The 14217-nt window shown below is 30.7% G+C and overlaps 4 protein-coding genes across 4 annotated transcripts; 3 read left to right on the plus strand and 1 right to left on the minus strand.

Annotated features, from left to right (window-relative positions):
- The first annotated feature begins 91 nt into the window (after positions 1-91).
- Positions 92-2943, plus strand: Nulp1 (Nuclear localized protein 1). The gene is made up of 8 exons (XM_011499875.1): positions 92-291; positions 355-615; positions 1008-1036; positions 1206-1434; positions 1820-2064; positions 2153-2447; positions 2522-2803; positions 2884-2943. Exons 1-8 carry the CDS (start codon positions 160-162, stop codon positions 2941-2943), a joined length of 1533 nt encoding a protein of 510 aa, XP_011498177.1. The 5' UTR covers positions 92-159.
- Positions 2944-3539: 596 nt separating this feature from the next.
- Arp3 (Actin-related protein 3) lies at positions 3540-5657 on the minus strand. The gene is made up of 6 exons (XM_011499710.1): positions 5442-5657; positions 5052-5232; positions 4611-4925; positions 4224-4538; positions 3930-4148; positions 3540-3859 (listed from the first exon to the last, which is right to left on the minus strand). Exons 1-6 carry the CDS (start codon positions 5480-5482, stop codon positions 3680-3682), a joined length of 1251 nt encoding a protein of 416 aa, XP_011498012.1. The 5' UTR covers positions 5483-5657; the 3' UTR covers positions 3540-3679.
- Positions 5658-6395: 738 nt separating this feature from the next.
- Positions 6396-9086, plus strand: deltaCOP (coatomer subunit delta). Its single transcript, XM_011499711.1, has 8 exons — positions 6396-6621; positions 6789-6828; positions 7072-7295; positions 7381-7772; positions 7840-8010; positions 8124-8437; positions 8521-8837; positions 8905-9086. Exons 1-8 carry the CDS (start codon positions 6619-6621, stop codon positions 8992-8994), a joined length of 1551 nt encoding a protein of 516 aa, XP_011498013.1. The 5' UTR covers positions 6396-6618; the 3' UTR covers positions 8995-9086.
- Positions 9087-10350: 1264 nt separating this feature from the next.
- Pgm1 (phosphoglucose mutase 1) lies at positions 10351-13545 on the plus strand. The gene is made up of 7 exons (XM_011499712.1): positions 10351-10913; positions 11638-12076; positions 12154-12356; positions 12452-12653; positions 12740-12932; positions 13059-13242; positions 13318-13545. The coding sequence occupies exons 1-7, from the start codon at positions 10668-10670 to the stop codon at positions 13540-13542; spliced, it is 1692 nt and encodes a 563-aa protein (XP_011498014.1). The 5' UTR covers positions 10351-10667; the 3' UTR covers positions 13543-13545.
- The last annotated feature ends 672 nt before the right edge of the window (positions 13546-14217 follow it).

Here is a 14217-nt window from a genome sequence, read left to right on the forward strand (position 1 = left end):
GTCTAGGTTAGGTTATTTTTTTGTTCAGTTATCGTGAAAATAGAAAATTACATTTGCTTTAATTATATATATGTTTATATATGTTTTTAGAGCTTGTTCTTACATTTATTTAACTGAACTTTGTCAGATCCATTTATCAATGTCAATATATGTTCGATAATGTCTACCAGATACATGAAAAAGCTGTTTGGTAATGATATTGATAAAGAACAAAATAAGGAGCTTGAAGATGAAATTAATGATTTACACATAGAAAGAGAAATTAAAAAATCTTTTAATGTTTTTGATCTGGTAAGGTTATTTAATTTAATATTGTATAATCAAGTTTTCTGATTGAATTTTGTATTTTCATAGTTAAATGAAAATTGTGAAAATGACATCGAAGATACCGATGAAGTTAAAATTGGAGAACAAGAACAAAATTGTAATAAAATGTCAAAAAGTAAGAAAAAGAAGAAAACAAGACAAAAACATGCATACGAAATTGATAAAGAAATTGATAAAGAGATGAATAAGCAATTAATGGAATCAAGATTAAGTGCTGGCTTAAGCTCAAGTCAAATAATAACAAAAAAAAGAAGACTAACTAGAGAAATATTAATGGTGGAATGTAAATATTTGAATAATAATAAACTCAACCGAATAGTTAATATTGAAAATATTGAAGATAATAATTTGTTAGTTAGAGTATAATTTATTGAAAACTTAAATATTTAATGTGCGATAAATGTGAATTAAATTTTTTACTGTAATTATAATAAATTCAATGAAAAGAAATGAAAAGTTTTGAATTACAGCCCGGATTGAAAGTCCATTGTAATTTCATAATTATAAATATTTCGATGAAATGATTTTTTAATAAGAAAAGTGAATTTTATATTATTCCTTATATGAAAAAATCTATATTCGTAGAAATTATATAGTTAGTTTTTGTAAGAAAAAATAAATCAATATTATTTAATATCATTTCAATTGCTTACATTAATAAGCTTGATTGTTATTTACAGGTTTATGTTTATCCAAAAATCTTTCAAAAGTATCGTGTAACTGGAAGTCATTTGAACTAAACAATCTGATGAAAATTTTTTTAGCTAGTATTATCAATTATTAATATTACATTACAGTAAAAAATTTAGTTTGAAGGTATAATTTAAAAAAAAATGTTAAATAACATTCATATTTGATAATTTTAAATTTGTTTATAGCAAATTGAAAACTAGACCTCATAATAAATATTTAAGAAAGACGTGGTTGGTCAGTGCACATGAGAAAAATATTGACGTTGCTTCAAGATCTGGTCTCTCTATGTATGTAACTGAATCGATATCATTTCCTACACGTCTGCACTTTAATTATAAATATAATCATTCGTATAATCAAATCCAAATTCAATTTTATCAAGCAGTCGTTTCAAGTGATATACAAACTATTTTTGTAAGTTTAACAAAATGAATCATGTTTATTAATTCAATTAACACTACGATTATTGTGATAAAATACGATTTTTATTCCTTTGATTATTTAAAAAAAATATAAAATATGAAGTATTTTACATTAAATATCATATATAACCAGCTCTTGGATTACGACACTTCAAGGGCTGATGCAATTAAAGCTAATTTTAAACTACAATTATAATTATAAAAATTTTATGTTATTGCCTCATTCAAATTACAAAGAATAAATAAATTTAAATAATAAGATTCGCAAATTACCTACAGTATATGAAACAAAAATTTATAGTTAAAAAATGTATAGTTTTGATAATGTATGTAGCAAGGTTACTTGTATTATTAAATGAATTAAATTTGTCATGCAGAATATCGCTCATGCTCATCCATATCACGTGGATAGTCTTTTACATTGCGCCAATTTTTATAAAATCACCTATAATTTGGCAATGTCAGCAAAGTTCATAGAACAAGCACTATTTTATTTAGAATATGCCTTTCATCCTAAATTTATGAAAAATTATCTAATGGATTACAACAGGAAGGAAAATCGTGCTTTGTTCATAGCATTATTCAAACGTCTAATTTTAGTTGGTGATTTATCATTTTACAGGTTATTGTTAATATTATATTATATAATAAATTTCCTTACTTTATCAATACTGTTTATTGTATTCGATAATTTTTGTATTTCTCACAAGGACTAGTTTAGAATTGTGCAAGCTGTTAATGCTATTGGACTCTGACGATCCATTAGCCGTTTCCTTAATGATAGATTTTTATGCTATCCGATCAAAGGAGTACGAATGGTTCTGTGAATTCTGTGATTCAACATATTTGACGAGAAATCTTAATATTATCTACAGCTTATCATTGGCTTATTTTTATTTAGGAAAGTACGAAACTGCCAATGAATATTTGCAAAAAGCACTTTTCACGTACCCTACTGTGCTAATACCACTACTTGAAGCATGTAACCAACGCATCGATTCCAAAGTAATTATTATAATATAATTACAATTTTCCTAACCAACTTAACGATATCGATTATCATGGATTTTTTATTTCAGATAATAAGTCATAAATTTTTTTGTGAACGCCCGTACGGTATTACGATGAAACTACAAGAGATATACATCGCTCGCTGTTCAAGTTTATGGAAGAAAGCAGAAACTTTACGTTGGCTTGTAAAGCAGACGGAAATTATTCTCAATGAAATAAATGCCAATGATGGCCCAACTTTAATAAAGCAGCGTGGAATAAAAAGGGATGCTTATCATTTATCATTCAAATCGGTTTTAAGACATGTTGTATTGTCGGATTTGAAAGATGTGACGGTTACGGCTCAAGAGGTATCGTAATAATCGTCGTTCTTCAATTAAACAGATAGTTTTACAAATTTAATTGCATTAATTATGTATTTTTGTAACAGTTACAAAGCGGAGATACGATCTATCCTCATGATCCTTTACCTCCTCGTGATGATACCTAGATCGCTCCCTATAGTAGTTTTCAATATCATTTCGTCTCCGGATTTCTATAGATGAACAACAAATCATGACATACATGCACGAACATTGCCTGAATGTCTCTCCGCATAAAAATAAGTTGATATATTAGATTGAATAATAACAACGCTTTTATTTTTCATGTAAATATTTTTTAATTAATTTAACAGATCTTTTTTTCTTTTTTTTTTTTTTTTTGTTATATTTTTCTTTGCCTTTTTTATTTTTTCTTTGCAGTAAAAATAATGGTAATCCAAATGAATATAACTAATATACAATCTTTCAAAATATATATTTTCTAATACAAAAAATTGTTTTAAGTAAATATCAGTTCTGCTGATTTTATTAGATCACTGAGAACTCATAGATAAATCTTATTTGTAATTACGAATCATTTTTTGTAAAAATATAGTACGTACGATGAAATATCTAATTTGTTAACATTGACGATATTATAATTTAGCAAAAAGAAGATTAAAAAAATCACGCACCTTGTATTTACGAATGCATACATTGTGTTTTATTAAATGAATTGGCGCTTATTTTCACGTAATAATTGTAATTAAATGATAAATGTTAATAAAATAATATTAAATTTATTTTTAATAAATGCTTGGCCACTCTGAAAATTGTAAACTGATGTCAGTATTGAGAAGTCAGTAAAGTCCGTATTCTTGATTTATTAGATTTTTCTAACTGTATTCTTAATAATTTTATCATTTAAATCATACTACGGAACACAGGATTGTAACGACAAATTCCTGGGCCATGTTCTTGATAGTCCGCTTTGGTGTGGCATACTGTAAAAAATTCAGGATCACTAGCCAATAATGCTCCTCCATACCAAACAGCACAACGCTGTTTATGATGTGATATTACACGAACGTCAATTGGCTTCGGCTTAAAACAAATGTTTGAACGCATTAAACTAAATTAGCTTAAGAATGATTTTTTAATTTAGAAATTATACCGTAATATGTCCACCGCTAAGGGCCATGCTTAAATTCAAACGCGCATCGACAGTTTTTTTTATATCTCTTTGTAGTCGTCTTCCAAAGCCTTTGAACATTGTTGAACCACCAGACAGAACGATATTATGATAAAGTGGTCTTCTTACATCGATGGGGCAATGTTGAATAACATCGTCCACAATCTCATTTAGAGGAGTTGTAAAATCTGGATTGGAAAACTGAAATGACAAATGTGGGGTTTAAAAACTCGTAATAAACTAATGTAGAAATTTATCATTTAAATTACTTAATACCTCGGGATGAAAGAAAATTTCTGGTCCAAGAAATCTTTCGTAACCGACATCTACGGTAAATGGTTGTTTGGTTATATTATTCATTCCATCATATTTTCTAAACTTGCTAGCATCGCTATCAAATTTAGCAAATTCTTTGGCAATATCAGGGCAAATATAACAAAATTTTTCTTTAATCGCTTTTGCTGTTTCTAACGATTGTTCTGGAGGTATACCCACTTCTCGATCTCTTAAGAGACTCTGAATAAAATATGTAATATCACGTCCAGCAATTGGAATGTGCTTAATACAACTACCTATAACAAAGCCCTCGGCCTAAAAAAATGAACTTGATTAGTAGAGCAGAACATTGTTCAATAAAATGAATAAACATTGGGAATAGCTTACAACGGGGATAACATGAGTGACTCCATCGCCACTATCGACAACAATACCAGTCAAATTTCTTTCTTCGACATTTTTAGCCGTCCACGAAGCTGCAAGAGCTAATACCGCTTGAACAGCAATGTACAATCCAGAAACATTAAACGATTCAAACATTATCTCGGCTGTGTATTCACGATTTTCAGGTGTATTTAAGGGAGGTTCCGTTAATAGAAAATAATGATCTTCTGGCTCTGCCCTTAAATATTTGAAAATACATTGCTGAAGAAAACGCTCCATCAAATCCCAATCTTCGACCAAACCGTGTCTAACTGGATACTATTTCAATAAGGAGAAATAAATTTCAATATTTTTAAATCTTATGGATAATCTTAGTATTGTCAATCGATTGATCAATAAATAATAAATAATAATAATGACTACAACGACGAGGATGTTATGTACCTTGACTGCATATCCGGTAGCATCGAAAGCTTCATCTCCGATATAAAAATCTAAATCTTCGATACCTTTGGTGACGCGTCTCGCAGACTTATCGCCAACTTTAGCCGTTTCCTTTATGGCTATTGCCGATGGTATCATAAGTTGAGGCTCTTTATTTCCAGCAAAGCCCAGCTTCGTGTACCTGTTATTAAATAATTAACAATAATGAAGCAAATAACACAAATGCATGCTTTTCAATATTTGCATGCTTCGAGCGAAAACTTAACCAAGGATCAGAATCTCGTATTAAAAGAAAACTCATAAATATATTAAAGCTACGGCGACGATTAGTCATGCAGTGGAATGTAAATTAACTTGTAAAGCTTAAATAGTAATTTGAAGCTATTTTACCCTGTTCCGACATCTATAACGCATGGAGGCAGATGTGTCATGACTTCTAATTATTCACTACAAAATCTTGTAGATTTGATAGAAAAGTTGAAGAACTTGATAATCCTACTGACCATAAACGTTTATATGCATTTTACAGCGGCGATCTCGGGCACTCGATGACAGAGAAAGTACGAGGTGCCGTGTGTGAGTAATTAACGAGCGAGCGCTACTCTTTGCGCGCGCGCGCGCGCGCGTGTGTGTGTGTGTGTGTGTTGGATTCGGCGTGGTGGGATGGGCGGTGACGGGATGCGTGGGGCGCGGAGGCGAGAGAACAAGAGAAAATCCTACTGACTACCGGGTACCGGGAACGGACTGGGGCAGCGCCTGCAGGAGTGCGCGCAAGGTGCAGCGTGAGGTGACAGCCAATAATCATGCAGTAACATCATCTAGAGTAGAGTTTAAGATAATTAGAACATGCCTTGGCAGTAGCTGTGCAAGGGGAGGGGAGTTAGGATATGAAACTCGTCGGTACATGTGGCGCCATACTTTCCGGCCCAATCCCGACTTGGCCGTTTAAATTATCACTGGCATTTAGATTGCGCACACGCGGCCATTCGAAAAATATTTATACGAATGCAAGCTGGAAAATGGAAAATAATTTGAATGGAGAAAAAAAAGTCTATTTTTCATAACGCTGATGATGAACGAAAGATGCGACGAATTGTCTGGAGCGAGGAATGGGAGGAAAAGGGAGAGAAAGCTAGAATTAATTGGATGCCGTAGCGTCAAAGGTTGCGATTTTAAAATATTTCTCCCCGCCGAGATCGAATAGGACCCGCGCCAGCAAAATAAATCGACTGATTTATCGCTCGCCGTTTGGTCATTCGCAATGCGATTAAAATCCGATCCTCGTAGTTCCATCATCGTATATTATAATTGTAAATTATTTGCCGCAGAAAGAGAGGCGGCCGATGCTCTTACAACAGCTCTCTCGCTCTTGTATTGTCATGCGTTTTACTCGCGAAGCACACGATCTATCTTTATAAGTCTATGGCCCGCAGCCTGCACACGTCAGCGGTCAGCAGCGTACCGCGAATACTCCTATCGTAAAATGTTCGATGCGAGGATATCAAAATAGTGTTGTTTATTGTGCGCACACTATTATTTTTTAGATAGCGACAGATTGCATGCCAAAATGGTATGTTTCATTATAAATGTATGCTTCGTTAATTCCTACCCTCCTCACTCATTACACTCAATTATGTTAACTTACCATCTAACACGACATCGATATAATAGCTTCTCTGTGTAATCCTCATTATTTTACATGGGAAATTGTTTGGCTTTTTCTTTTCTGTTTTATAGGTACTTATCGCTGCTGCGGTGTGCACCAAAGGAGGTAAAAGTAAGTAGAAATGTAATTTTACGTAAATAATGCCAGCGAGTGTCAAGTCGTATAGATTCATTTATTATGGAACTTGCTCGTCTTTTGACATCTGCCTAATATTACTTTAAATCGCATAACTTAAGTGCCACCTAACTCGTGCTATTATCATTGTTTATTATCATTGTTTATTATCATTGTTTATTATTATTATTATTATTATTATTATTATTATTATATTGGAAGAAAATATATTTTTTCTAGCCATCATTTCTCGTCAGTTTGTTGAAATGACCAAGACCAGAATAGAAGGCTTGCTCGCTGCATTTCCCAAGTTGATGAGTACCGGTAAACAACATACATTTGTGGAAACCGATTCGGTTCGATATGTTTATCAACCGTTGGAAAAATTGTATATGCTATTAATTACAACAAAGGCTAGTAATATTTTAGAGGATCTGGAAACGTTACGTCTCTTTGCGAGAGTGGTGCGTAAGCGGCCATTGCCACTTTTACATATTATTAATGTTAACTAATGCCTATATCGTTTATTGTAATATCCTTTTCATTTAGATTCCAGAGTATTGTAAATCGATGGATGAATTAGAAATAGCCGAAAATGCATTTAATTTAATATTTGCATTTGATGAAATAGTTGCTCTCGGTTATAGAGAAAGCGTTAACTTGGCACAAATTCGTACTTTCGTCGAAATGGATTCTCACGAAGAAAGAGTTTATCAGGCTGTTAGATCTACGCAAGAAAGAGAGGCAAAAAATAAAATGAGAGAAAAAGCCAAAGAGTTACAAAGACAGAGAATGGAGGCCGGTAAGAAAGGAGGAAGTGTTAAGAGTCCTGGCTTTGGTGGAGGTTACGGTAGTGGGAGTAATTTCACACCAAGTCCAAATGTCGGTGACTCTGCTAATTACATTCCCGAACCGGCAAAATCCACCTACAATATAATGCAGTTAGTACTTTTATAATGCGAAACTGTTTCGTTATGTTTATATAAATATGTGTATATTCTTTTTAAGGAAGCCCATTTCAGCTGGTTCAGGTGCAATGAAATTAGGTGGAAAGTCTAGAGACGTCGACTCATTTGTCGATCAACTTAAAGAAGAAGGCGAAACCGTAAGTACTCCTTCGTTGCCTACTTCTGGATCTAAACTTATGTCAATATCATCGGATGCTGCAAAAACAGAACCGTACGATTATTATTTAATTAATTAGCTATTTTCCAATTAGGTACTGTATTTAATAACACTTTTTGTTGTTTTTTTTTTTTTTTTTTTTTTTTTTTTTTTTCCCATCGACATAGAGTACACTTGAAGCAAGAGGAAAAGCTCAATGTCAGAGTTAGTCGGGATGGCGGGGTACAAAATTTTGAGTTACATGGCTTAGTCACGTTAAATATATCGGATGAAAAATGGGGTCGCATTCGTGTGCAATTGGATAATAAGGATACAAGGGGAATGCAATTGCAAACACATCCTAATGTTGATAAAGAACTTTTTAGAACAAAGGGACAAATTGGCTTGAAAATTCCATCAAAGCCTTTCCCATTGCATACCGATGTTGGTGTATTAAAATGGCGTCTACAAGGTCAAGATGAAACTGCATTACCTATCTCAAGTAGATAAAATGAATTCACTGCTATTTCATTGTCTTAATTATAATATGTGGCTAGTATTTAATTCTTTTTGTTATATTTCCAGTAAACTGTTGGCCTTCTGAAAATGGCGAAGGAGGCTGTGATGTAAATATTGAATATGAATTGGAGCAGACAGATCTTGAATTAAATAATGTCCAAATAAACATTCCACTGACAATAGGCAGCAATCCAATTGTGAGTGAATGCGATGGCGAATATTCTCACGAAGCTAGGAAGAATATATTGGTATGGTCATTGCCAATAATAGATGCTTCGACAAAATCTGGATCAATGGAATTCTCAGTACCAAATTCAAGACCTTCAGATTTTTTCCCATTGCATGTTTCATTTACATCCAAAACTGCATACGCTAAAATCAAAGTGAGCTTCGATAAAGCGTTTACGTACCATTTCTTACATTTGCCTAATGCATTTTATGTTATTGCAGGTTAACGAAGTTATGCTCGTTGAAGATGATAGTCCTGTTAAGTATTCCGTGGAAACCGTCTTTTTCACTGATAATTATGAAGTGGTGTAACCCGCAAATCATATATCATTTTCACATTTGTATTTATAATGCTTTCAATAATAAGAGCAAAGAGCATTTTTATTAATATAAATTTACTTATTTCAAATTATTCTTTGAGTTGAGTTTTTCTGTATTATATTTTAATATACAAGAAATGTTTTGTACTGTTTAAAAATAAAATTTCATTCATATGTATAAAAAATTAATTACTTATAATGAAATTGTTTATAATTGTAATAAAATAATTATAAGAAATAAAAATTAAACATATTTTGTCTGATGTAACAATTGATTTTTATATATTTAAAGATAGTCTTATTAAATATTGCCATTGGGATGGCAAATTTTGTCAATTTATAAACGTTGATTGATAATAGTTTATAAATTCCTTACATTTGCATTTATATCGAGTATATATAATTTAGAGAGAAAAATTAATTGTATATGTAAGTTCTATGTGATATATGTTGCATCATCTCTAATAAATTTGAACGATTGATTGGCCAATATTCTAATTAATTAATATGCGACTTAATATTGCTTTTCAAAATAATACCATTGGACATAAATTTTCAACGATTCAATTATTCCTTTACTTTGGTAATACGAAGTAAAATTAAAATACACGATAATACCATACATTTAGTCGTAATTTTCTTCTTATGACATTAATATTATATCATTTCATTTTACAAGTACAATTTTGAATTAACTAATAATAATCATTATAATCAATTCCATCACTTATATAATATATGTATTTTACGAGTCAATTGAAATACATTTTATTTCATCAAATTTTCATAAATATTTTCGATACAATCGAGACTTACGGACTTTTTATTAATATAATTAATATAATTAGGCTTTAAAGAGAGACCGATGACAATTAACGAACGAGCAATATTAGTAATTAATATGTATGTGAAAGTCGTCGTTCTCACATTCGTATGATCGGTGCAGGAAGCTATCTATCGTTAAATAATTAATTATCTCTATTAAAGAAACTAGAGAAGATTCATAATTAATATAAAAACAAAAAAAAAAACAAAAACAAAAAAAACAAAAAAATCCATTGGATCTCTACGATTTTTCACAAAAATACATTTTTTATGCCATTATGCTCGTTATATTTTAAGCCTATGATTATATTATTGAATACGTACTCTTTATAAAAATGTTTTGAAACATTTGCATGGAAGAGAATGGAATACGTAGAAATATTATTTGTACATTAATGTTGGATATCGAACATCTCTTTTCATCGCCATTTCACTGCGATTGTACGTAGCGCAGTTGTTATCAGTTTCGTTATTCTGACGCCATTCGTATTTTAATTACACAATTAGCGCGCTACTACACAGTTATGTACCCGATGTCAAAGTGTTACGAAATTGATAACGATTGCCGTAGCGCGGAACGACCGCCGAGGCTTATGGTGAAATTTTGAATCTTTGAAAGTTCGGCGGATCAGTGGCTTTAAACTTAAGTGGAGCTTACTTAGTTCATTCGTTTGTCCTTCAATGCTCCTATCGATTATTTGACTATTACGGGCTCTCAATTCGTCCTTTTAATTAAAGTTTAAAATTCAATTAAATATCTATTTCAAGCAATAAGTTCCACTCCCTATCTATTATTAGGTGGTCCTCGTTCTTACAACTATTCTTTATTATTTCGGAATAATGAGTTCGTTTACAGTATCGATCGTGGACACTGTAACTTTTGAAGGTCAAAAGCCGGGCACATCGGGTCTGAGGAAAGCTGCTAAGATTTTCCAGCAAGAACATTATACAGAGAACTTTATTCAGGCGATATTCGAGGCCGTGGGTGATAATTTATTTGGAAGTACATTAGTAGTTGGTGGTGACGGTCGTTATTATGGGAGAGACGTGATTGAGAAAATTATAAAAATTGCTGCGGCAAATGGGGTATGTTTCATTTGATTAATAATTTACGAAAGATTGGAAGGTGCTGGTGCTTTATATTTTCAAATATTATGACAAATTCATTGGAATAGTTGAGTTTTGTTATTTTCTATTTTCTTGTTTATACAAAACATTATTTATGAGGATAAATCAATTCCCTCCAAAATTAATTGCACATTACGTGCTGTAAAAATTTGCCATGCCTTTGTAGAATTAGAATTCGAAAGAATTAAATTCGAATTATAAAAAAAAAAAATTTAACTCCTAATTTTAAATATATTAAGAATGAAGAGTAAATTTATAATAACATTTGAATATTATTCGATAATTTTTGAAATGTAAAATATTTTACATGAATTATGAATTGAAAACGAAAATGGAATCTAAATTTAAATTACATTTTATAATGTAATTTATTTGCGAGGTTCATTATTTATTTATATAATGTATATAATTTACTGATTTAAAATTCTCGATAATAATTCAGAGATTAGTCTTTATTTTTTATTAGTCTTTAGTTTTTATTTATATTAGAATTGCTGGCTAAATTAATGATCTGTTTAAAAATACAATCAATTTATATTCAGCTATCATATATCATCAGCTATTCATAAGGAAAGTTTTATGTTAATATAAGATTATTCTGTAAATTATAAACAAATTTAATAATAATTCTTATGTTCTATTTATTATGAAAATACAATAGTGGAATTAAATTCTTCAACAGATATCAAAATTGTTAGTCGGTCAAAATGGAATATTTTCTACACCAGCCGTATCAACTGTAATTCGAAAATATAAAACAATTGGAGGAATTGTGCTAACGGCATCTCACAATCCAGGTGGTCCTAATGGAGATTTTGGTATTAAATTTAATTGTGAGAACGGAGGTCCAGCTTCAGATTCTATTACCAATAAAATTTATGACATAACGAAAACTTTGAAAAAGTATAAAATTGTTCCCGAACTTTCTGTCGATATTGATAAAATACAATGCGTCACTGTGCAAGTCGATGGAAAGCCTTTTACCATAGATGTAATTGATTCTGTAAATGATTATATTAATTTGATGAAAGAAATATTTGATTTTTCAAGCATTAAAAAGCTGCTTCAAGGAAATGACGAGCATCTACCATTTAAAATTCTTATCAACTCAATGAATGGAGGTAATGCATTTAAAAGTAATTTTTTTTATAAGGTTATATATTTAAACAAGTCTTTATCAATAGAACGTTTTATTCAGTAACTGGCCCGTACGTCAAACAAATATTTGGCAAAGAATTAAGCGTTAGTGATTCTAATTTAGTAAATTCAACGCCAAAAGAAGATTTTGGTGGCTTACATCCGGATCCAAATTTAACTTATGCCGCTGATTTTGTAAACGATGTGAAGACTGGATTATATGACTTTGGAGCTGCTTTCGACGGTGATGGAGATAGAAACATGGTACATTTACTTGATTTTCACTTTCAGCGTATCTTATTATTATTGGAAACTTTTTGTCGAATACATAATGCAACCAAGTTTATCCGATCTTACAGATTATTGGGAAAAAAGCATTTTTTGTAAATCCTTCAGATTCGTTGGCCGTTTTAGCTGCTAATTTAAATGTGATACCATATTTTCAAAAAGTCGGAGTGAAAGGATATGCAAGATCTATGCCAACGGGAGCAGCTGTCGATAGAGTAGCAAAAAGTACTAATATCGAATGTTTCGAGGTACCCACAGGATGGAAATATTTTGGTAAATTCAACAATATTACACATAATATTATATTTTCTGTGCAAGGTTATTTCAGTTTTATAATTTTCTTTTAATGTTTAATAAAGGAAATTTAATGGATGCTGGACTGATATCGCTTTGTGGCGAAGAAAGTTTTGGAACAGGGTCGAATCATATTAGGGAAAAAGATGGAATTTGGACTAGTCTCGCTTGGCTTAACATAATTGCCAGCCATAGAAAATCTATCGAAGAAATTTTATTGAATCACTGGTGTACTTACGGAAGAAATTTTTTTACAAGGTGTATAAAAGTAATTAATAAATAATATAATGTAAAATCACACTAGGCATATTATTATACATTACTATATATTATATATTTTGTATATATATTTGTTTTTAAATAATTTTCCTTATATTTTTTTAGATATGATTATGAAAATTGTGATATCGATGCAGCTAATAAGATGATGAAATACGTTGAAGAATTAATGAAAGAATCGGATTTTGTCGGGAGAAAATTTACATCTCATAATAAAACTTATATTATTAAAGAAGCTGACAATTATTCTTATAAAGATCCAATAGATGGTAGCGTAGCTTCTAAACAGGTATGGATAGTTTCAGAAAAATATCCTCTCGTGATTGAATTTTTTATTAATTTTGAATTATTGCATTGTTTTAAGGGTCTTAGAATTTTATTTGAAGATAGTTCCAGAATAATTTTTCGGTTATCCGGTACTGGAAGTGCTGGTGCGACCATTCGCTTGTACATTGAAAGTTATGAAGCGGATTCGTCTACTTATCTTCGAGATCCTCAAACTGTTTTGAAACCACTTGTCGATATTTCACTAGAATTGAGTAAACTTGGTGAATTTACTGGACGAAATGAACCAACTGTGATCACATAAAGAATATATACATAAAATTATATATTTTGTTAAATTTTGTATTGCATTTATTATATAATAAATAAATAATGTATTGTTTATGAGCATCGACAATATTTTATATGATTAAAAATGGGATTTATATTTTAATCATCTTTATAATGAAAATCGGTTTTAACAATTAAACTGCTGTTATTGTTTGTATTAATTACTACCTGCATTTGTTTTTCTTCATAGATTATTAAAAAATATTTAATTTGCTTAAATTGACACGATTGATAAGTGTTAGCCATTGCGTTCGATTAGTTTCGTAATTTTGTTTGTAATATAATTAATGAAAATTTATTCTCAAATTTTTATAATGAATATGATTAATAATGAATAAAATGAATTTCTTTGAATTTCTTTGAATGAATTTTTTTGGACCGTGGTTCAAAGCTCGGACAAATCTATCAAAATTTGGATTTTTTCATAAGACAATTATTAGGACGGGCAATGATGAACTTTTAAATCTGTAAAGAATTATCAATTATAAATATTTTTGGGATAAAAATTTTTATTTAATGTATAGATTCGAAAAAAAAAAAAAAAAAAAATAAAAAATTATGTAAATCGTCTAATTTTAAGAACTTGTAAAAACGCTAGAATGCATTACGATGCGTTAAACTATCAATAATAATTTCACAAACTCGCTAT

This window comes from Ceratosolen solmsi, unplaced genomic scaffold, assembly GCF_000503995.2.
Source record: "Ceratosolen solmsi marchali unplaced genomic scaffold, CerSol_1.0 scaffold35, whole genome shotgun sequence".
Lineage (NCBI taxonomy): Eukaryota > Metazoa > Arthropoda > Insecta > Hymenoptera > Agaonidae > Ceratosolen > Ceratosolen solmsi.

Bases quoted from the DNA above. Each gene is read 5' to 3' on its own strand.
- Pgm1 (XM_011499712.1), top strand. From the start codon at position 10,668: ATGAGTTCGTTTACAGTATCGATCGTGGACACTGTAACTTTTGAAGGT. The intron at 12,654-12,739 runs GTAAATTCAACA...TGTTTAATAAAG, and splicing joins CACAGGATGGAAATATTTTG to GAAATTTAATGGATGCTGGA. The intron at 12,933-13,058 runs GTGTATAAAAGT...ATATTTTTTTAG, and splicing joins GGAAGAAATTTTTTTACAAG to ATATGATTATGAAAATTGTG.
- deltaCOP (XM_011499711.1), top strand. The intron at 7,773-7,839 runs GTTAGTACTTTT...ATTCTTTTTAAG, and splicing joins TCCACCTACAATATAATGCA to GAAGCCCATTTCAGCTGGTT. The intron at 8,838-8,904 runs GTGAGCTTCGAT...ATGTTATTGCAG, and splicing joins CTGCATACGCTAAAATCAAA to GTTAACGAAGTTATGCTCGT.
- Nulp1 (XM_011499875.1), top strand. From the start codon at position 160: ATGTCTACCAGATACATGAAAAAGCTGTTTGGTAATGATATTGATAAA. The intron at 616-1,007 runs TATTTGAATAAT...TGTTATTTACAG, and splicing joins TATTAATGGTGGAATGTAAA to GTTTATGTTTATCCAAAAAT. The intron at 2,448-2,521 runs GTAATTATTATA...TTTTTATTTCAG, and splicing joins ACCAACGCATCGATTCCAAA to ATAATAAGTCATAAATTTTT.
- Arp3 (XM_011499710.1), bottom strand. From the start codon at position 5,482: ATGACACATCTGCCTCCATGCGTTATAGATGTCGGAACAGG. The intron at 5,233-5,441 runs GTAAAATAGCTT...ATTTAATAACAG, and splicing joins GTTATAGATGTCGGAACAGG to GTACACGAAGCTGGGCTTTG. The intron at 3,860-3,929 runs GTATAATTTCTA...ATTTGTTTTAAG, and splicing joins TTAGCGGTGGACATATTACG to CCGAAGCCAATTGACGTTCG.